The sequence below is a fragment of the Lynx canadensis genome, chromosome B1 (assembly GCF_007474595.2).
Source record: "Lynx canadensis isolate LIC74 chromosome B1, mLynCan4.pri.v2, whole genome shotgun sequence".
Lineage (NCBI taxonomy): Eukaryota > Metazoa > Chordata > Mammalia > Carnivora > Felidae > Lynx > Lynx canadensis.
Window position 1 is genome coordinate 200,674,637 of NC_044306.2, and position 22,285 is coordinate 200,696,921.

General features: G+C 50.4%; 1 protein-coding gene across 1 annotated transcript in view; it reads right to left on the reverse strand.

Annotated features, from left to right (window-relative positions):
- Positions 1–851: 851 nt before the first annotated feature.
- The window catches only part of EVC2 (EvC ciliary complex subunit 2), a 134,228-nt gene continuing 112,794 nt past the window's right edge, over positions 852–22,285 (reverse strand). The window contains exons 19-23 of the mRNA XM_032593014.1: positions 12,444–12,658; positions 10,909–10,996; positions 8,228–8,424; positions 5,482–5,583; positions 852–3,333 (exon numbers count right to left, since the gene is read on the reverse strand). Of these exons, the coding sequence (XP_032448905.1) occupies positions 3,063–3,333; positions 5,482–5,583; positions 8,228–8,424; positions 10,909–10,996; positions 12,444–12,658 (873 nt within the window). The 3' untranslated portion in view covers positions 852–3,062. The remainder of the gene's footprint in view (positions 3,334–5,481; positions 5,584–8,227; positions 8,425–10,908; positions 10,997–12,443; positions 12,659–22,285) is intronic.

The window sequence follows — 22,285 nt, forward strand, 5'->3', positions numbered from 1 at the left end:
GAAAGCAGTCAGAGGACAGTTCATGGAGGTCTTAGAAGAAACAGAGAGTCTTTGGAGGTCTTTCAGCAAGGGAGTGACTTAGATATGGCTACCATGGAGCAAAGTGACCGGGGCCAGCGTGGAGGGAAGGAGGTGCTAGTTCCAACCAGGAGAGAGGTGGTGATACCCTGGCCTGGGCAGAGTAGGGAGCAGAAGAGGACACAGATGTCGAGGCTAATGCAATGATACAATCTCACGATTCGGACACCATAGCTGGGGGCTCAGAAATGGGAAGGTGTCTAGGCTGACAGCTTGGAACCACCCGCCCAGAGAGGGGACATCCACGCAGAAACGGGTTTTATAGGAAGCTGATGAGTTCAGGGTTGGACATGCTGAGGTTGAGACATCTACGAGGGGTCCAGGAGGAGATGTCCAGCAAGCAACAGATGTAAGTGTCTGGAACCCAAGAAGTCTAGCCTGGAGACAAAGATTTGGGGTCATAAACATAAGCTGTTCCCAAATATCCCCGGTCAGGTTGGCTCTCAATCCCAAATCCCATGGCATGGTTTTCATATATCTATTTAATCCCTTGTATTTAATACTTATTTATTTTTGTGTCTGTCGACTCTCTCAGCCTAAACTCGTCATCTTAGACAGAGTCCACTGGGAGCCGAGCTGCAGGCAGGTTTAGCCGTTTTCTCAATTTCATGCAGCTTATAAGTAAAGGAGCTCAAACTTGAACTAAGTCCCCTCAATCCAAGTTCCCTGGAGCTTCTCACTCACGAGTAGGTTTCCATGACTTGTGGCAGGAACAGCCCTTCTAGCGGGGCCACTGTCTTCACCTAGAGAGTCAACAGGAATGAAATGAGCCACAAAGCTCAATTTTGTGAGCAGGTAAAAATATAATAAAACAAATAACCTACATGTATCGTATGCCAACAGGGTATTGGATGCGATAGACCTAAGAGCCACTATGCGCACTCTTTACGGCATCTTTACTCTAAGGTAGGTATTAGGACCCCTGCTTTACAGATGAAGAGGCTGAGCTTCAGAGCGGTAAAGTGACTTGCTCAGAAGTTGCCCGGCCAGGGTTTGAATCTGATTTACCTGATCACAGAAGCACAGGCTTCCCCTAGCCTGTCTTCATGTTTGTCATGCAGTAGGTTTAGAGAAAGTACATCAAGTAATTAGTCTTTCTCTGTCGGTTACAACAGGGAGTTATTATTAGGTGGAAATGCTTTATTTTAAACAGCTTGGGCTCATCCCGTTGTTGCCGATAGCCTCTTCAATCAACCTTCAGCCCATAATTTTGAGCTCTGTTTGAGATCCTCGTGTGCAATCTACTTTCAACCATGCATACACCTGGGAGAGTACTACAGATGCCGGAAACTATTAGAAAGTCAGATGGGTCACTTTCAAGGGGTAGAGGAGGACACTTGCGTGGCAGGCCCACGCCACAATCAAGCGCTTTATGGATCTGGTTCATCTAATCCTCAAAGGGATTTGCGTCACCATTTTGTTGGTGTGGAACATACGGCTCTGAAAGGTCAGGTGACTTACCCAGGGACACACAGCTCCCAAGTGGCAGGGCAGGATGGACTCCAGCCATCTTACACCGAAGACCATGCGTTTTCCACTCCACTACCCTCTGCGCGAAAATCACTGTTCTCTGTCCTTTCTCTGCTCACCGGGCCTTCTGATGGGAAAGCTGGCCCCATCAACTCTCCTCTCCTACATCTGAACTGCTTGCTCGGGCATCTTCACGAATGCAGCGACATGGCCACGTGATGGCTCGTGATGGAGGTACGACCCCCAGCAAAAGTTCACCACGTGACATGCCTGCCGGTGGGAAAGTGCAAAGACTTGGCTTTCTGGTCGCCAACCCACAAAATGTCTCGTGGCAGATAAGGGTTTGGACGTTGGGAGATCTGGTTGTCAAACTAGACCCTTCCCCTGTAGTGGTGTGATTAAACTCTCTGAGTCTCAGCTTCCTTTGTTGTGACCGGGGAGTAGTGATGGCCACCTTGGTGGGGCGCTAGTGAGGACTAGAAGTGGGCTGAGGTAGCTGGAAGCAAAAGCGATGCTCACATAGCAAATGCTTCATCAGGAGCCCTTGTCCTCCCCTTGCTGGTGACAGGATCCCCTTCTCAATCACTTCCTACCCTCGGGAAAGCTCATGGGGTGAGCCAGTCCCACTGCAACCAGACATCATCGGCTTGACCACGTGTGACGGTAGGAGGGGTGAGAGCAGATCAAAACTTCTGTGAAACACCAGGACCCGTGGGCAGTGTGCCCACTGAGCGAGTGCGGGGCAAGGGCGAGGATTTGGGGCCATAAAGCGTAGGAACCCCGATTCTGTTACTTACTGACTTTGTGAGCCTGCACACGTCACCTCGCCCTCTTCAGCCTCTGGATTTCCTCATTTGCAAAAGATGGAAATAACTGATTCGAGTTGGAGATCGTCTACCCCAGGGCTGGCATGTTTTCCGGCCGCTGGCACGATAGAGGGCAAATCTCTGCTGTTCACGACGTCCAGCCAAGACCCAAGAGGTAATTAAAATAAATGGTTCCTACACGGAGCAAAACCAAGTTCCACCGAGAAGAGCGTTGTGTAATTTATTTTCGAGAGAGTTCTGTGTAATGTATTTTCGAATGTTCCCTTGATAAAAACAGAATATGTAACAAATACAAAATGCAAGCACAGAGAGCCCCCTTGGACACACAGCCCATAAGCGGCCAGGCGGTGCCGGGGTACAACCTGGGGGCTGGGGTCTCCTCCACACCCTCAGAGGGGTAGTGCCACAGTGCTCAAGGCTGGTCCTGTGTCTCGTCACGTCCCTTGTGATGCTAAGGACAGAGAACCTTCTGGAAATTCGGGAGACCAGCTTGAACTGAGTCCTTGAAAGTCATGGATGTTGGGGGTGTTGGTGTCTTATGCATATGCAGTTTCTATCTATGAGTCGTATGCTACAAATGTGTGTGGACGTGGGCATGTACACACACACACACACACACACACACACACACACAGGTGCGCAGGAGAAAAAAAATCTGTCTTCAGACTCCAGAGAGCTCCCTTTGGATTAGTCCAGGCCCAAGGCCCAAGTGGCCTTCTTGGCATTCAGAAAGTTCTTCTTCTTTCTCCTGGGAGGAAAATGTAGCGAGATCTCTGGCTCCTTTGGATTTCTGAATATGAAGAGCTTCTCGCCTGTGTTCAACAAATCGATGGCTTCTGCCCCTACGATGGGCACAGCGGCCACTTCTCCGACCGACTCCAGGGACAGGTGTGGCCAGCTTCCTTTTCCAGGCAATGCCGCCCTCTCTCTGAGAGGGGGACATGGCTTCTGCAATATGCTAGAGAAAGAACAGATGATCAGATGTGTTGTTTTTGGCAAGTGGCCCTCCTGAGTGTCCTGATGGAGCTCTCCCCGCCTTGGATCCTTAGGTCCTCAATCAGATGTCGTTTAATTAAGTAATTTAAAAAGTTTTATTTATGTATTTGAGAGAGAGAGAGAGACACATGCACAAGCGGGGTAGGGAGGGGCAGAGAGAGAGAGGGAGAGACACAATCCCAAGCAGGCTCCATGCTGCCAGTGCAGGACCCGATGCACGAACCGTGAGACCATGACCTGAGCCAAAATCAAATCAAGGGTCAGTAGCTTAACCGACTGAGCCACCCAGGCACCCCCAATCAGGGGTCATTTTAAAAAAAATTTTTTTAATGTTTATTTTTGAAAGAGATAGAGAGAGAGAGCAGGGGAGGGGCAGAAGGAGAGGGAGACACAGAATCCGAAGCAGGCTCCAGGCTCTGAACTGTCAGCACAGGGCCCGACACGGGGCTCAAACCATGAGATCATGACCTGAGCCGAAGTCAGACGCTTAACCGACTGAGTGCCCCCCGATCAGGTGTCATTTTAATGGAAGACTTTCTCCCTGTGATCACGAGACTGCCCCTGAAATTAGCCGAAGCCCGCGGCAAGTGGCATGACTTACAGACGACTCTTCCTGACTCATGACTGAACTTTGCAGGAGTTTTGTGAGCCCGCTGTTATCATGTCACTAGCTTGACATCAGCCCTGGTCAGAGTAGGGATAGCACGGGAACTGGTAAATGGCACAAAGCAGAACCCCACCCTGGCTCTCTCCCCACCAGTCAATTATTCAACATTGACCAGGGCATCATGGCCCGTGAGCCTCATACCAAAAGCAAGCTGATGAGATCTGACTGCGAAGGAAGAGTCAGCAGTCAGGCAGACTGTGTCTGAAACAGGAGTTACACTTTTGCGGGGAATGTCCCATAACAGGATGGCTGGAATCCTGTCCATGAGCGGTCCAGGCCCCTAGATCCCTGGATACTCTTGACAACGGCCAGAACTACCACCTAAAGGCCACAGGGTTCTCTCCGTGCCCACGCGGTGCATGACGAGGCCACATCCCTGGGGGTCACCTCCTGGAAGTCACTGACAGGCTTGCCGGCCCTTCTGGGACAGATGTGACAGATGAGGCTCCCTTGCCTCCTGCCTTTGCATCTGGTATGAATCTGAGCAAGGATTCCACCCAGCTCTGTGTAATCCAGTCTCTCCTCCTCCTGCCATGGCTCCCCAGTGCCTCCGGGCAGGGCAAAGGCTGGCGGAATGAGCCGGGGGGGGGGGGAGGGAAGTATTCCCCCTGATCTGTACTCACCCCACTTACATCAGTGCAGCCTGGGAGTGCCTTCACTTCCCGTCCTTATCTGGAGGAACTGATTTGCTCCTTCGTGGGGCACTTCATGTTTACACAGCTTGCATTCGATTTTGTTGGCTTGAGCTCAAAACCCTGATCTAAGTTCTATGGGACTAAATTCTGACATCCAGACTATCAACAATTTCTCCAGGATTTTTGTCATGGACAGTTCTTGAAGCTTGGCGTCGGCCCCTTTACCTCAGTCAAGAAATCACGGAAGGGACAGGACTCAGGGTACACACTTCCCTTGGACATCGACCGTTTCCAGAGCACACACTGGATATCGTCACTTTCTACCCTGTTATGAATCCACCTGACCTCACTCTTTCTCTAAAGCTTTTCTAGGAAGAAACACGGGATGTACTTGTTCAATTGGTGGGAGCAATCTAAAACCATCCTGCCCCCAACTTTCCTCTGACATCCAGGTGTGCGGAAACCACAGCTAAAAGAGAAAGGTGCTCTGGAAAAATCACCGGCCTGGAAGCCTAGGGGTTAGCCAGATGGTCCCAAATCCCATGGCCACTGAGTCACTAGTTAAAATAACTACCATCGTTAAAGCGCTAATAAGTGATAAGAGAACGTTCTCTGACAGCTAGAGGCTTATCTTCAGCTCCTTAACTAAGCCCATTGAGTAAAAATTGTAGTCTTTAGGGAAGGAATGTGGGTAGCTTGGAGTCACCCTCCCCCGGGTTACTCGGGGGCCCCTGGCCTCCCTTCCTGCTCACAGGCGCAGCTGGGCGGACCCGCTGCCCAGCCCACCGGAGCAGGTGCCCAGTGTTACCTCTCCTTCCTCTCGCGGGCCCAGAGCATCTTTTCCAATCCTCTGCTTATCAGTTCTCCCCGTAGTCTGCTTTCCAGGGCTTGCCACCAGCCCTGGTGCTTCCTGAAGGCAAGAAAGGAATGTCTTACGTTATCTAGAAAAATAGGCTCCTCCAGTGACCCACAATCCCCAAAAGCATGATGGCACGCCATCCCTCAACGTGACCTTGAGCGGACAGGAAGAACTCATTTTCACGGCTCTGTCTCTCTCTCAAGGCACGCTGATAGAGCACCTTCTCTGGACAAGACACAATCTCTGTCCCCAGGAGGTTCCTGGTCCGGGGGTCAGAGCCAGGCAACGGGCGACATCAGTCAGGCAGGAGAAGGCTGCCAAGAGGTGGAGACACTTGAGCGGAGTCTGGCGTCCCCACGGAGGGAGCACACAGAGCGTTCGTGGAGGTATGCGTTCTCTGTGCCGACGTATGGACTGCCCATCCCTGGAGGGCATGCTCCACGCGGAACGACTCTGTCTTCCTTACTCTCCCACGGCTACTAGTGCTACAACAGCGGACATGCTAGGGGCTCAGTAGTGTTTTACGAATGTATTAAGAGAGCTGCAATGGCCCGGTGGAAGCTTGGAAGGAGGGCTGCCCAGGGAGCGCTAGTGTCCAGCAGAGGACTGTGATTCTCTGCTGTAGAAAGGACATTGCAGTGTCACACAGGAGAGGGACAGGAGGGAGATGTTGGAGGGCCCTGGGCTCAGGTCAGTTCACTAAAGAACACTGTGGAACTGAGAGTCCTGTCCGTGCTCCGCTCTGGCCCGGCTCCTACTCTGCTTCTGCTGGTGCACACTGCCTGGCTGGGGGTGGAGACAGACCCTCTCCCATGCTGTCGACTCCCCCCCCTCCGGGAGCGAACTCCCGGGCAGAGAAAATGGTCCTCTGAGGGCAGCACCTCAGAGAGCAGGTCTTTCGTACTCTCCTGGTCCTGCCCATCCCGGGACCTGGGGATTCGGCTCTACCTGGATTCTGACAGGTTCCCCCGCCACATGCCTTCTTGCTGAGATCAGTCCATCAGATTTGGTTGCTTGAAACCCAAGACCCTGAACTTGTGACCAAGTACTAGGTGCTCGGGACTCCCTTGACCTCAGAGACAGTGACAAGTGGCCTAGAGCTCCAGAACTGAGTCCAGTTGGCCACGAGGCCAGACAAAGAAATGGCATGCTCTTGTTCCACACTCATGGTGACGGCCGCTCTGGGTTCTCTTGCCTTGTCTATCAGCAATCGCTGTTCACCAGCCTCCCAAACTGAACTGGCTGAAGGTGCAGCCCAGTAGGGTGGCCACATTCAGGTTCGGGGTCACCTCCAATACCTGCCATCTGCATGTCCCTCCCTCTCTGTGCACTGAGAGAAACCACCCTGCGCAGTGCAGCTCTCTGACCACGCCCACACGCGGTCCTCACCAGGCCCCCACCCATCCCTGGCCACACCCACGTCCAGCCCTGACCACGCCCACACTCAGCACCGCCTTCACCCACTCAGCCCTGACCACGCCCACTCAGCCCTGACCACGCCCACACCTAGCCCCTAACTGTTGGGCCCCGCTGCGCTGAGGGGCTCATCTGGCCCCCCGTGGACTCACACCCCTACCCCACAGCTCCTGTCCCCACAGTCCCACTCTGCCTCTCACCCAGCCCTCCTCTTCGCCCTTGGCGGTGCTCCTTCCTTTTTCTGGTTGAGATGGAGGAAAAGACACTGCCCCCTTCTTCAGGAAAATAATGTACATACACGTGGGTGAGCACTTCGGCGGACTCGCGGGTCCTGGCGGAGGAGGCTGGCTTCACCGCCCAGTGCCCAACACTCTTTCCGGGTGCGGCCGCGGCTTTTCTTGCCACCTCGTCCCCCTCAAACTCTGTTCTCCGGCGGCACGGCCGGCTGCTCCCCACACCCCCTCGCTCCACAGCCCTGCTTCCTGCCTTGCCTTCTAAAGAGCCCGTGATGCCCAGACTCACACCTGGCACCTGCTCCCGAAGGGAAGCGTCTATGCAGCGTTGTCCGTAATTGAGCAAAACAGGGGTCCAAACCAAAGCTCCTACGAAGGTGTTTCAAGAACCGTGGAAAGTACGAATTTTAAACTAATAAACAGCAGAGATCATAGTCTAAGGGGTCACGATTGTACAGAAGGACGTCTGCACGCGGCCAAGAGAGAAGGCAGTAGGCGCCCCTGACTGTGCCATTCGGCTGCGAAGGGGGAGGTAGGTGCCACATACTGGGGTTGCTGCACACTCAGACGTACTCCGACATGTTTCTACACGCTCGCACACACACCCGTGCACACACCAAACGCGCTCCTAAAACCCGGCAAGGAAACTGCAAGAAAATGCTAATGGCCCTTTTCTCCAGGTATTAGAACCATGGGTATTTCTTTTCCTTCTTTTTCCTTTGATGCATTTATTTTTACACTTTAGTGTGTGTGTGTGTGTGTGTGTGTGTGTGTGTGTGTGTGTGGCATTTACGGCTGGGGAAACACCTCAAGATTCTACTTGGAAAATAAATTGGCGATGGAAATAAAAGTCTGGACGAAATACTTAGGCCTACCATGACTTCAAAAGGATTCTCGGCCCCTGGTCTGGGTGTCCTTTGCTCCGTGAGCGATGAAGTGCGGACCGGGAAGGTGTGTGCGTGTCCTGCGCCTGCTTCCTCCCTCCATGTGTTGCCTTCGTGGCATCTCACCCCGTTTTCCAAAAGCAGCCTGGATACCGCACTCACCCCTTCCTGCCCAGGTCGGCCTGCTCCCCACCACCATCATTCTCCGCCGAGTGGTCCGGATGCTTCTGGCTGCCCGAGTCCAGCGCGGCCAGCAGCTCGGCCGGCGAGGCCGTGGGCAGAGCCACACTCAGGAGCCGGCGCAGCGTGCCCCCCGGCACCATCGCCAGCCTGGACAGGTACGACGCCAGTCTCAGCTCCTAGAAGGGTTAACAGGAAGCTTGCACCTCACCGCGCCGACCTTGACGAACAACACGTGCTAACGGATGACGGTCTTAGGACTTTTTGTCCCAGGGAGATAAATATTTTAGCAGCTCAGTCTTGAAAACACATTCCCAAATTCACAGAGCTGTCAAGAAGAATCTATTCGGTCATCAGGACACGTCCAAAACCTCCATCTATCCTCCCAGATGCTCTCAACTCCTGCTCCGCGGCCAGGGCTCTGGCCTGCAGTGGGGCCAAGTGGGAATGGTCCCCAATTATGCCATGGCCCACCCCTGGATGGATGCTGCGTGAGAAGAGCCAATCTCCATGAGTCACATCCTGTCGTGCATCTTTCTTTCCAGAACCGACAGAATGCAGAGATGGAGAAGCGCTAAGTGGTCGCTGGGGGTTGGGGATGGGCAGGGGCGGGGGGGGGGGAGTGGGAGGGACAAAGGCAGGTCTTTTTGCCGAGGGAATAGTTCTGTATCTTGATTGTGGTGCTGGCTACATGGATCTACATGGGATAAAATGACACAGAACTGGACACTTTGTAATTGATGTCAGTCTCCTGGTTTGATATTGTATGAGTTTTGTAAGATGCAGCCATGGGGGGAAACCAGGGAAACGTGGCGGGGGTGGGGGGGTACTGGAGCTCTCTATACTATCTTGGCAATTTCCTACCAATCTAAAATTGTTTCATATCTTTTTTTCTAAAGCTTATCTATTTATTCTGAGAGAGAGAGAGAGAGAGAGAGAGAGAGAGAGAGAGAAAGAGAGAAGCCAAGTGAGACGGAGAGAGAGAATCCCAAGCAGGCTCTGTGCCGTCAGCACAGAGCCCGACTTGGGGCTCGATCTCATGAACCGCGAGATCATGATCGGAGCCAAACTCAAAAGGCGGATGCTTAGCCAACTGAGCCACCCAAGCGCCCCTGAAATTGTGTCAAAATAAAAGGTTAAAAGAGACAGAGTATGGGGTCTGCATTCTGGCAAACCCGAGCTGGCTTCCAGCCCCACGGCACAGACAGGACTATGTGTGTCCTGGAGCAATGCCTTTATTTCTCTCTGTCCTTGGCGTCCTTATTTGTAAAGTGGGGTGACAGGAACCCTTATGGCAGAGGATTCTGTGAGCACAAAATGAGCTGGCGCGTGTAGAACCGTCCCATACTGGGGAGACGCAAACAGCAGCTCCAAACAACGCTGCAGTCCGGGGGACAAAAGTCTGAGGTCACTTCCACTGGGCTACAGTCAGGATGTCAACAGGGCCCCTGCTCAGGCTCTAGGGGGGCCACACGTCTTCCTGCCTCTTCCAGGTTCTAGCTGCCACCCGCCCGCCTTGGCTCACAGCCTTTCCGGCATCTTCACAGTGTGTCCCTCCAACCTCCGCTTCCGTCACTGTCACCCAGCCCTCTCTTCTCACCGTGACTGCTCCTGCCTCCCTCTTACCAGGACCCTTTCCCTCCTTCCTGCATGGATTTCTGTTGTGTATTAGAGAGTGAGCCAGCAGGGGAGGGGCAGAGAGAGAGGGAGACACTGAATCCGAAGCAGGCTCCAGGCTCTGAGTTGTCAGCACAGCGGGGCTCGAGCTCACGAGCCCTGAGATCTAACCTGAGCTGAAGTCGGACGCTTAACCGGCTGAGCCACCCAGGCGCCCCTCGTACACCTTTCATTTATACGCCTTGATTTATTTTCCAGCTCCTGAGAGCAATGGACTTGATCTTTTGTGTTGACTGCCGAAATCTCAGGGTCCAGGATAGTCCCTGGTGCTTATTAGGTGCACAGTGAATATTTATTCAGGAACAAAACCTCTTCAGAGGATGTCAGGGTCTTTGAAGTTAAGTGGACTCTAAGTCATGCCTTATGTGATGAAGAAAAAAATCCACTTTGTATACAAATGGCTGTGGTCACGCTGGAGCCGCGAGGGGGTAAGGAGATCGGTGAGGAATGCAGGTAGGGTCCCGGCCCCTCCCACAGCACAAGGAAGCCTCCCGCCTCGCTGGGTTGGAGCCCTTCGTGTCTCAGGCGGCATCCCCTTCCCATTTTATTCGCGAAGCAACGAGGTCGTGTCTTGCTTTAAAGAGAATGTGAAGCAGCATGAAATGGGAAGGCTAGAGCATTTAAGGAGAGTGAAACCTGATTTCATGGCCAGCTCTGCTCCTGGTGGCGCCTGCTCTGTGCAGGTCACACTTGTGCCAGACCGAGAAGAGGAGAACAGAATGTCTGGGAGCCCTTTCAGTCTCGGAAAAGCACCTGACCAGGGAGGTCGCGACTACTGTCACCGCTGCTGCCACTGTGCCCAATGGGACGTCCTTGGCCTGCTGGCCCTGGGCCAGGCGCCTGTCATAAATCCATTCAAGCAGTTCCCTGGGCTCCACTGTCACCCCCCCCACCCGTGCTACAGGTGAGGACACGAGCACTCGGAGGAACAGGTGACATGACGCGCTGACAAGGGCTGGCCCAGAACATGGCTAACGGGTGCTCACCTGGCTGTACAGGGTCGTGAAGGTGTCAAACTCCATATTCTCCAGCAAATCTTCGAGCACGACGCTGTGGTCTCGCTCCTCCCTCCAGCTAGAGTGGAGACAAAATCTATGTGAGTCCACTTTAGTTAAAATGTGACCCTAGGAGAAGATCATCTAGTTATTTAAATAACGATCACAAGGGGGGCCTGTGTGGCTCAGTCGGTTGAGCGTCCGACTTCGGTTCAGGTTATGATCTTGCAGTTCATGGGTTCGAGACCCACATCGGGCTCTGTGCTGACAGCTCAGAGCCTGGAGCCTGCTTCGGATTCTGTGTCTGCGTCTCTCTCTGCCCCTCCCCCGCTTGCATTCTCTCTCTCGTTCTCTCTCTCTCTCTCTCTCTCTCTCAAAAGTAAATAAACATTTAAAAAATCATGAATCTGATCTACATTATATATTTTTAAATATCTATTAAAATAGATGGCCACAAGAGGCTAAACCTCTTCTTGCCTAGAACACTTTGCAAATAACATATTATGAAGGCCCACCAGGACAGAGGGCGCCTCAAGGGGAGAAGTTTTGTGGAAGACTTTTCTGTGGCTCTGCTGGGCCATCTGTGGTCCTACTTGGAAAAGTCTTAAGATTAGCTGTCACGCTCAAGAAAGACCCAGATCTGGGGTCCTAGCCCACCGCATTCCCTGTGTGGCCATGGACCCAGAACCGTGTTCCTAGCCTGGTCCTGGCTCTGGCCACAGAAGCTGGTGCCACCTTTTCACGTGAGGGTCCCTCTCAGGCTTTCTGACTTCCACATGAGAACTGCACTTTGCTGTTGTGTTTATAGGCAAGCAAAATCGGATAAATTAAAATAACCCAAAATCTCGCCACCCACGGGTCACGTCCGTTACAATTTGGTCTGTTTCCTTCTAATTAACTTCTGCCCTGTGCGTTTTCATAAAGGGAATCACACTGTGTCTATAGTTTGCACCCTGTCTTTTCCACATCAACATTCTACTCATGGTGGAAAATGATGAAGCTGTTAAAAAGTTACGTTTCCCAAGAGTTCTTGGCAAAGGCCAATGGTCTGTTAGGGAAGAAGAATGCAAAGTGCAGCCCTAACAAAGACCGGGGTTCTGTCTGTTCCAAAGCAGGATACAAACGGTTACGTTTACTGTGAGATTGGAGTCAGGCCTGCATTCGCTGTATTGAGTCAGTGTTTGGATAACGCACTGTGGTTACCAACGATGCTGCCACTGGGGGAGGCTGGGGGAAGGGCACACGGCGATTCCCCGCACTATTTCTGCCCCCTTCTTGTGAGTCTATAATTATTTAAAACTAAAAAGTTCAAAACATATGTTCAGTAAAAACTTCAATGAAACCAAGTATAAGAAGATGTCAGGGACCAAGTGAGCTAAGTTAGCAGCAGGTGTCTGAGCGCTGGAGGATGCCTGACAGGGGAGCATGACAGCCCGGGGACCGTGTCCGGCAGAGCTGGGAGGCCGGGTGCCAACCAGGCCTACAGGGGACCGACGCCACACGGCGCCACAGGGCGCTGGGCTCACCTCTGCTGCTGGTGTTCCAGTAACTTCCGGCCCTTGCCCAGGGCTTGCTGCAGGACAGCGGAGATCTGCCGATCGGAATCCGTGTCCTCGGGCTCGTTCAGAAGCCCGGGCCCGTCACCGGCCCACTGCTGCCGACTGGCCAGTGCCCGCTGCAGCTGCACGGCCTCCTGGTTCGCCAGCCTGCCCTCCAGCTTCCTCCCCAGCTCCTGGAGCTCCTGTGTGCGCACAGAGGGGTGGCGGTGAGCACAAGGCAAGTGGGCCCGGGGTTATATCCGACCTCCCGGACCCACGTGACCTGGCCTCCCGCACCCGTCCAGCCACGCAAACGGCACGAATCGACTGCGACGGGACCCCTCACGCCTCCCGGCCTTTGTGCGCACGGCTCCTGACGCCTGTGGGGCCCTCCTCTGCTTGCCTGGCCAATTCTGGGTCTCCTTTCAAGCCCTGACTCAGGAGCACTTCTTCAGTGAAGGGCTCCTGAGGTCCCTTGGAAGATACAGACCCCCTTCTCCTAAGGCGCCCACTCACCTCCCCTGTGCGACGTGCCCGTCACAGACCGAGTGTCTGGGGCCTCTCACAATTCATGTGTTGAAGCCTTAATCCCCATGGGATGGTATTTGGGAGTGGGGCTTTGGGGAGGCATTTGGGTTTAGACATCGTCTAAAGGTAGGGCCCCATGATGGGATTAGTGTCCTAAGAAGTGGAAGGGAGACACCTGGGCCCCTAATCTCTGCCACATGAGGAGTCACTGAGTCTGCCGGCCAGGAAGAAAGCCCCAAGCAGCAGGTGACCGCTGGCACCTTCATCTTGGACTTCCAGCCTCCAGAACCGTGAGAAAAGTGTCTGTTGCCTCAGCCCCCAGGCTATGGTGTGTTGTTATCGGGACCAAGATGCTGCCCCGTGTCTGCAGCCGCCTGAAGTCCCTGCACCTTTCTGTACAGTGTGAACCCCAGAGGGCAGGGCGACGTCCCCACCTCCCTGACTGCAGCACTCAGCACCGTGTCTGGCGGCTGGCACCTGCCGCTGACATACGTGGGGCATCAGCACACATCCGTCCGCCCGGGGGCGAGGCCTGCACGGGGGCACAGAAGCCCAATAGGACCCACAGCATGCTGGGCGCTGTGCTAAGTGCTTCCAGAGATTGGTCTCACGGAGTCCTGTAACGGCCCTATAGAATGCATAGTCTTCTTGGCTTTTTTAATTGTTTAATTTACGTCCAAGTTAGCATATCGTGCAACAATGATTTTAGGAGTAGATTCCTTAATGCCCCTTACCCATTTAGCCCAGCCCCCCAGCCACAACCCCTCCAGCAACCCTCAGTTTGTTTTCCATGTTTATGAGTCTCTTCTGTTTTGTCCCCCTCCCTGTTTTTCTATTATTTTTGTTTCCCTTCCCTTATGTTCATCTGTTTTGTCTCTTAAAGTCCTCATATGAGTGAAGTCATATGATTTTTGTCTTTCTCTGGCTAATTTCACTGAACATAATACCCTCTCGTTCCATCCACGTAGCTGCAAATGGCAAGATTCCATTCTTTTTGATTGCCGAGTAATACTCTGTTGTATATATATTCCACATTGTCTTTATCCATTCATCCATCGGTGGACATTTGGGCTCTTTCCATACTTTGGCTATTGTCGATAGTGCTGCTATAAACATGGGGGTGCATGTGCCCCTTCGAAACAGCACACCTGTATCCTTTGGATAAATACCTAGTAATGCAATTGCTGGGTCATAGGGTAGTTGTATTTTTAGTTTTTTGAGGAACCTCCATACTGTTTTCCAGAGTGGCTACACCAGCTTGCATTCCCACCAGCAGTGCAACAGAGATCCTCTCTCTCCGCATCCTCGCCAACATCTGTTGTTGCCTGAGTTGTTCATGTTAGCCATCCTGACAGGTGCGAGGTGGTATCTCAGTGTGGTTTTGATCTGTACTTCCCTGATGATGAGTGATGTGGAGCATTTTTTCATGTGTCAGCCATCTGGACGTCTTCCTTGGACAAGTGTCTATTCATGTCTTTTGCCCATTTCTTCACTGGACTATTTGTTTTTTGGGTGTTGAGTTTGATAAGTTCTTTATAGATTTTGGATACTAAGCCTTTATCTTAATGCCATTTGCAAATATATTCACCCATTCTGTCGGTTGCCTTTTAGTTTTGCTGATTGTTTCCTTCTCTGTGCAGAGCTTTTTATTTTGATGAGGTCCCAGTAGTTCATTTGTGCTTTTGTTTCCCTTGCCTCCGGAGACGTGTCGAGTAAGAAGTTGCTGCAGCCGAGGTCAAAGAGGCTTTTGCCTGCTTTCTCCTCGAGGATTTTGATGGCTTCCCGTCTTACATTGAGGTCTTTCATCCATTTTGAGCTTATTTTTGTGTCTGGTGTAAGAAAGTGGTCCAGGTTCATTTTTCTGCATGTCGCTGTCCAGTTTTCCCAGCACCACTTGCTGAAGAGACTGTCTTTATTCCATTGGATATTCTTTCCTGCTTTGTCAAAGATTGGCTGGCCATACGTTTGTGGGTCCATTTCTGAGTTCTCTATTCTGTTCCATTGATAGGGGGTCTGTTTTTCTGCCATAAGTAATGCATAGTCTTATTTTCCCCATTATGGACAAGGAAATTAAGGCAGACGAGTTAAAGCAAGCTTCTGTTTCATGCAGTAATTAAGTGGCAGAGACAGAATTTGAGGCCAGGCCAGGGGAATCCAGAGTTTGTGTCCTTAATCATCAGCTAATCTGCCTCTCATTGGCCGAACAGAAGAAATCTGCATTCTTAGGCCACCAGAGTCAGATAATCTGGCTACAAGAGACTGTCTACAGCTCAGTGGGTAAGGGGCACAGGGGAGACTGGAAGGTCCCACGACTCGTAGAAGGCAGGCACCTTGAATCCGTTACTCAGCAGACAGGCCAGTGTTCTAAGTGGGGATGGAGGGTAAGGCTGGGCTTTAGTCCTAAGGGGCCTCGGATGGGTTCCATGAGACAATGGTGGTCCATCATCTTCCTAAAATAAGTGTCAAAGAGTCTGCTTTCCTACTGAGGAGCCAAAGTTTGCATCTAATTTTCAAAAGGTTCTCAAAGCACCCCCCACCCACCCACTTCCAGCTCAGGAATACTCAAGAACTAAGAGAGAAGAAGAAAGGGCCAGAGAGGTAAACCAAAGGCAAAGTGTGGTGAGCACTTGGATTTTGCCCGCCAGGGCCATGGAAGACTATGGACACTTCCAAGGAGGGTCCTCTAACGCGCGCAGGTTTCTAATTATGGCCATCCATCTCGTTGCAGCATCCCATATGGAAAGAGAAACCAGCCCAGAGCTTCCAACAGCGTTAATGAGTATCCGACAGTCTGTTGTGTCAGCACATCTGGAGCCTGGTTCCGGACCAGACTCTCGCTGAGATGCCAGCCCCGGCCACCACATGGGGAAGGAAGGCTCGAACCCGCCCCTGCCTGTCTCTCCACAGCATGAGTAGAGCACAGAGAGCGCCACACGTGTTTTCCAAGACCGGGTGAGCCCTGGCTGGCCACAGAACGTGAATGGACTGTGTCCTAAAGGTTGTAACTGCCATTGTCCAGTTCTCCCAGAGGCCGGTCCGTCCCCCCAAACGCCTTCCGCCACCCGTCCGCCCACCTGCCACTTTGCACAAATGGAATCCAAGGCTCGGTTCTGGGGCGGTCTTCCCTCATGCCTGCTCTCCTTACTGAAGTTGAATTGCTGAGGGCAGGGAGCACAGGGCCTGGCTGGTAGAAGGAATAACGGTCAGCATCAGCGTCACTGTCTTCATTATTCATAATAGTAATAATGGCAGCAGCACGTACCCGACGCGTACATGGCCAGACTCGATTCGGTACAAGGTAGGAGGGTGCTATCACGCCATTAGAGATAAGGCGGCGGACGCACAGAGAGTATAGGAAAATCTCCTTGAAGGCACAGAGCTGCCTGGGCGCCACGCTGAGGGGTGATGTCACGTTGTTCTGACTCTGGGCCGTACCCCTCAGCTCGGTTTCTCTGGGACCCACTCCACAGGTATCTGCTGAAGGAATGGGGAGATGGATAGACAACGAGATGATAGACTGACAGACACATCCAGGCCTTTCGTTGGGCACCGGAGATCAGCAGTGCGTGAGACACGGCCCCCAGACTCTGGGAACTCACAGCCCAGTGCGGGAGACAGCTGTGCAGTTATAGTGACAGGAAACAGACATCATCTGCTATCGCGGAGACTCAGGAGGGAGGACGTGGGAGCACAAAGCTGAAAGAGACCAACTCTGCCCAAGGGAATCACGGGTGGCTTCACAGAGGAGGCAACATGTGGCTTGTCTCAGAAGATGGATAGGAGCTTGCAAAGGGGTGAAGAAGCCAGACAGAGGTGATTCAGAGAAACGGAGGCCTGAATGTCTCTCAAGTATGCAGAAGCAACAGAAAGTCCAGAGGTTTGAAACGCGGGGTCCGTCCCCAAGTGGTGGAAATGAGGCATTTATTTATTTATTTATTTATTTAATAAATGTTCACTTACTTATTTTGAGAGAGAGAGAGAGAGAAGAGAGAGCACGAGCAGTGGAAGGGCAGAGAGAGGCGGAGTGAGAGAGAATCCCAAGCAAGCTCCACACTGTCAGCATAGAGCCCGATTCGGAGCTCGATCCCACAACCCTGGGACCATGACCTGAGCTGAAAACCAGGAGTCAGAGGCTCAACAGACTGAGCCACCCAGGCACCCTGAGGTGAGGTTTTTAAATACAGAGCTGGGGGTGGGGCTGTCAATGATCGGTTTTATGTTTCAGAGATTCCTTGGCTGCAGGGTAGAGGGGACCAGAGTAGGGAGAGGGAGGGGGGTGGAAACTGATGTGCGTACAGGAGCCGGGCTTTGCGGGAGAAGGGGTAAGCCCTACTTGCCAGCTGCTGGAGCTCGGTGAAATGATGTAACCCTCCTGAGCCTCTAGAATGGGTAGAATGGATATAAGAGTATCATGGGGTTGGGACACCTGGGTGGCTCAGTCGGTTGAGTGTCCAACTTTGGCTCAGGTCTGCTGTCAGCACAGAGCCCGACGCGGGGCTCGAACCCATGAACCTTGAGATCATGACCTGAGCCAAAGCCTGATGCTTAACCGACTGAGCCACCCAGGTGCCCCAGGAAACATTTTTAAACAATGCATCATGGGATTGACAGAAGGTTCAAATGCTTAACAGGATGCTTTGGACTTAACGAGAGCTCGATTAATGTGAGCGACTTCCCAGTAGTGTTATTTTTCTTTTTCATGTCTAGATTCATGCCAGCAGTGAAGCTGGGCGGCAGACGTCAGAAGTGAGGGAAAGAAAACAGTTCAGGCAGAATCCGCAGACTGGGTGATTGACAGCAAGAGGGCAGTAAGCCAGAGCATGAACAGAGGAAGACACCGGCTTCAGACTTGGAAGAAGGGAAACACAGCAATTTAAGCTGCGGTGTGAACTCGGTGGGTACAGTCAGTCCGGGGTCCCATGATCTATGCCGAGGAAGTCCATCCTATGCGGACTTGCCTGTTCCGCTGCCTGCCTCCGTGATTCAATTATGCCTCGTGTGTGTTCCCATTTCACAAGATAAGTCTAAATCTTCCATCCAAGGAGGTGCACCTGATACACGATACACTTTTCTTAGGACTCATTTCTTTCACAGCATTTCATGCCATGCTTTTTTTTAAGTCCCCTGAGGGTTTAACAGCTTAGAAGCCCATTCACCAGGGAAAGTGGTTTTGACAGAATGATCCACTGTGGAATGAAAGTCTAATATCTGGAGCCAAACAACAGGTTTGTCTTCCCTCCAAACTCAAATCGAGAAAACGCTGGCATCACATCCATTGTCTTACCACCAACTTCATAATTACATCATCTGACTCAGGACCCGTGGTTCCAATTTGGGATACCCAACTCTTGCAAACACGTTCAAGAATAAGGAAGCTTTGGTGCTTACCCCCAAAGGCTGTGAGATAAACAGAAAATGTAAGCGTCACATCCAACCCAATGACTACAGAAATCAGGATGGTCTCAGATAAAAAGAGCCACCGAGCATCTCAGGGCTGAGTTGACGGGCTGCCCAGGGCACTCAGAAGGAGCAGACACAATGTGAACCGAACACCAGAGGCTCTTCATATCTACTCTGCCCTAATCGATAGACGACCTTGACCTGCCCCTCCTCCAAAGGCTTCGCATCCTTCACCTATAATTCAGGGCCATGCCCATCACCCTTCAGCCATACTTGCTGTGGATTTTGGGTAAATACCCTGTGCAGATTCCCTCCTGTCACTAATTTGCCAAGAAGTTTTTGTCTGTTACACTGAGACGATTGTGCAAGTTTTTTCTTTTCTCCTTTAATCTGCTAATCTGGCAAACTTTGTAAATGGAGATTTTAAGGTTACACCGACCTTCTATTCCTGGGAAAAATTGAACCTGGCCATGCTGTACTCATTATTTCATGGCTGGCTGGCCTGTGTTAATTTTTGTTTACAAACTGTACATCCAAGTTTGCAAGTAAGGGTGAAGGGTTCGTTGTTCTCATACTACCCATGTCTGGTTTCGGTGTAAAGGTTGTCTGAGCTTCACAAAATGAGGAATAGTCCCTATTTTTCTAACACCAGGAATATTGTGTAGATGAGGTGGAAAAATTTGTTGGAGCTCACCTATAAAACTATCGGGGTAGGTGTATTTTTGTGTGTCTTAGAAGACTTATTAATTACTGAATCAATTTCTTTCATGGCAATAGGATTATAAATAGACGACTTCTACTTGAGTTAATTTTGATGATTTACACTTTTCTAGAAACTCTTCCATTTTATTTCAGTTTGCAAGTCTATCTACATGAAATCGTTGATAGAGTTTTGTTTTTAAAAACTCTACTTCATCTATAGTCATGTTGCTTTTTATTATTTACTTGTCCCAGGGGTGCCTGGGTGGCTCAGGACGTTGAGCATCCCGACTTCGGCTCAGGTCATGATCCTGTTGTGGTTTGTGAGTTCGAGCCCCGCGTCGGGCTCTGTGCTGACAGCTCGGAGCCTGGAGCCTGCTTCGGATTCTGTGTCTCCCTCTCTCTGCTCCTCCCCACTTACACTGTTTCTCTCTCTCTCTCTCTCAAAAATAAATAAACATTTAAAAATAAATTAAATACATACATACATACATACATACATACATACAATATTATTTACTCATCCCTTATCTCTTTTTTAAATGGTCACTTGTGTCAGAGCTTTGTATATTTTATTAGACTTTTTTTTTTCCCAGAAAATTCACCTCTTCTCTTTATTGATCTTTTCTATCATAGTTTTGTTTGGTTGGATTTTGGCAGTTTTTAAAATTTTATTTATGCAACCTTCCTTCCTTCTTTCTGCAGATTAATTTGTCACTGTTACCCTCTAGCTTTTTATATGATTGTAATTGTGAGCTTTTCTTCTCTAATATAAGTTTAGAGCATTCATTTCTCTTAGAGCTGAAAAGCTGCGTTAGCCAAATCCCACAAATTTTGATCTGTTTTATTTACATTGTTACATTATTTTTCTGTTCTACAGTTTTAGAAGTTTCCATTATGATTTCTTTGACCAATGACTTATTCAGAGATAAGTTTTAAAACTTCCAAAGTATGGGCTTGGAGTAATGACCTTTTCTTAAGTGGATTTAAACCTAATTGGTCTTTTTTTTCAAAAAGGTGGTCAAAATGATATTATATAGTCGTTTCCTTAACTGTTCCAACGTGTGCTGCAGAAGAAGATGTGTTTGTTAATTGCCAGCTGTAAGATTCCGTAGGTGCACATTAAATACAGGTTGGTGAATGGGTTATTCAGTTCATTGGTATCTTTCCCTGTGTCTCGTCTGGTCGCCCACATAAAGAGGGGGGTGTGCAGAAACCCCTCACTATCATGACCGACTCATCAACGGTCTATCAAGTTTTCTTTTCATTATCTTGGGTCTTCTATCACATATACGCAACTGGAGACTTGCTTTGCTCTCCAGGTGAATGAAACTTTAAAATCATTTTGGTAGCACCTTTAATTTTTAAGACAATGTCATAAATCGTGATTTTATAGTCTAGGCTGCTAATCCGAGCATCCGACGTCTTTAGGGATTTTAATCTGTTGGGTTTTGTTTCTCCGACACGTACATCATCTTGTCTTGCTTACGTGTTTCGGGACTCCGAAATTCAATTGAGAATACTTATTTGGCTGAAATTTATCTGTGAAAATCCCGAGTTGCCCAGATTGAGGCTATTTTTCTCTGGCGAGGATGTGCCGTGGCCTTGGCCATGCACCAGAGGCGTCATTCAACCTACAACCATTTTATTTTATTCTATTTTTTTATATGAAATTTATTGTCAAATTGGTTTCCATACGGCCAGGGCTCCTCCCAACAGGTGCCCTCCTCCATGCCCAGCACCCACTTTCCCCTCCCTCCCACCCCCCCAACCCTCAGTTTGTTCTGTTTTTAAGAGTCTCTTATGGTTTGGCTCCCTCCCTCTCTTTTTTCCCCCCTCCCCTCCCCCATGGTCTTCTGTTAAGTTTCTCAGGATCCACATAAGAGTGAAAACATATGGTATCTGTCCTTCTCTGTATGGCTTATTTCACTTAGCATAACACTCTCCAGTTCCATCCACGTTGCTACAAAAGGCCGTATTTCATTCTTTCTCATTGCCATGTAGTATTCCATTGTATATATAAACCACTTTAATGTATCAGCTTAGAGATTTCCTGACTGGAGGGCTAAAGTATTTTTGGATTCCTTCCTCACAGCAGCAAGAGCCTTTGACTACAAATTCACGGGGAGACTCCCCTCCACCCCACCCCACCCCTACCACCAGAGCAGGGCTGGGGAAGGGAGGGAAGGACAGGTTTCCCTGGTAACACCTCTGACAGCAGGTGACTTTCTCTTCCCACCCCCTCCCTGGGTGTCCTACCTCCTCGAACACCCCCAGCCTCATCTCCTGTCTCCCCAAAATGAACCCCAAATCCCTGGGTTGTAGGTTTCAGTCTTTTTCCCTGGATCTGAGTCTCTGGATTTGCCTTCCCCAGGATATCCTTGGCCTTTGGGAATTTTCCACATTCTCTTGTGAACTCACAAAGCACTAAGAAGTATGCTCGTTTTTATTTATTTAGCATCCAGATGTTTTGTGCTGGAATGCCAACGTTTCCACATCTTTCTATCCCTAACAGAAATAAACGTCATAATTGTGGTCACAGTGCAGGACGCATGATGTTTATGGGAAAAGCAGTTCTGGACTCTTCAGAATCTAATGTTATTTATGACTTTTAACCCCCACCGGCAAGATCAAGGTGGACAGTCCATGAACGTGACCTAGAGAGTTTAAGTCAGAAACAGACTGCATTCCGCTCCTGGCATTTCTTTATTAGCCGCGTGGACTTCACAAAGAACTTGACATGCCACCTGCCGGGATCTCAATTTCTCTACCCGAGAACTGAACAGCAGTACCTACTTCACAGCACAGTGCTATAACTAAGCGATATAATGTGTGACAGGGAGCATAAAGGTCCAGCAGTAAGACCGCAACTTATACTCAATCGCGCTTAACGGGTCATTTTTAGATGCATGCTTACGAATTATTAACGCTCAAATGAGAGTATGCCCATTCACAGCTTGTTAGCGCTTTTGCTCGCATATACTCAATAAGCCTGAATTCCTTTTCCTCTCTATAGGTAGGATAGTAACATACGAAATTCTAAAAAACTCTCCTAAAGGATCTGAGGTTAGTCCTCAGTTACTTCCATGGCTTTTGTTTTATGAATACACCTCTCGCACCTTGAAAAAAACGCGGCGTGCGGGAATAACCGTACAAATGTGATCATAAACGTAAACAATAGTGCAGTATTTCATTGCATCTAG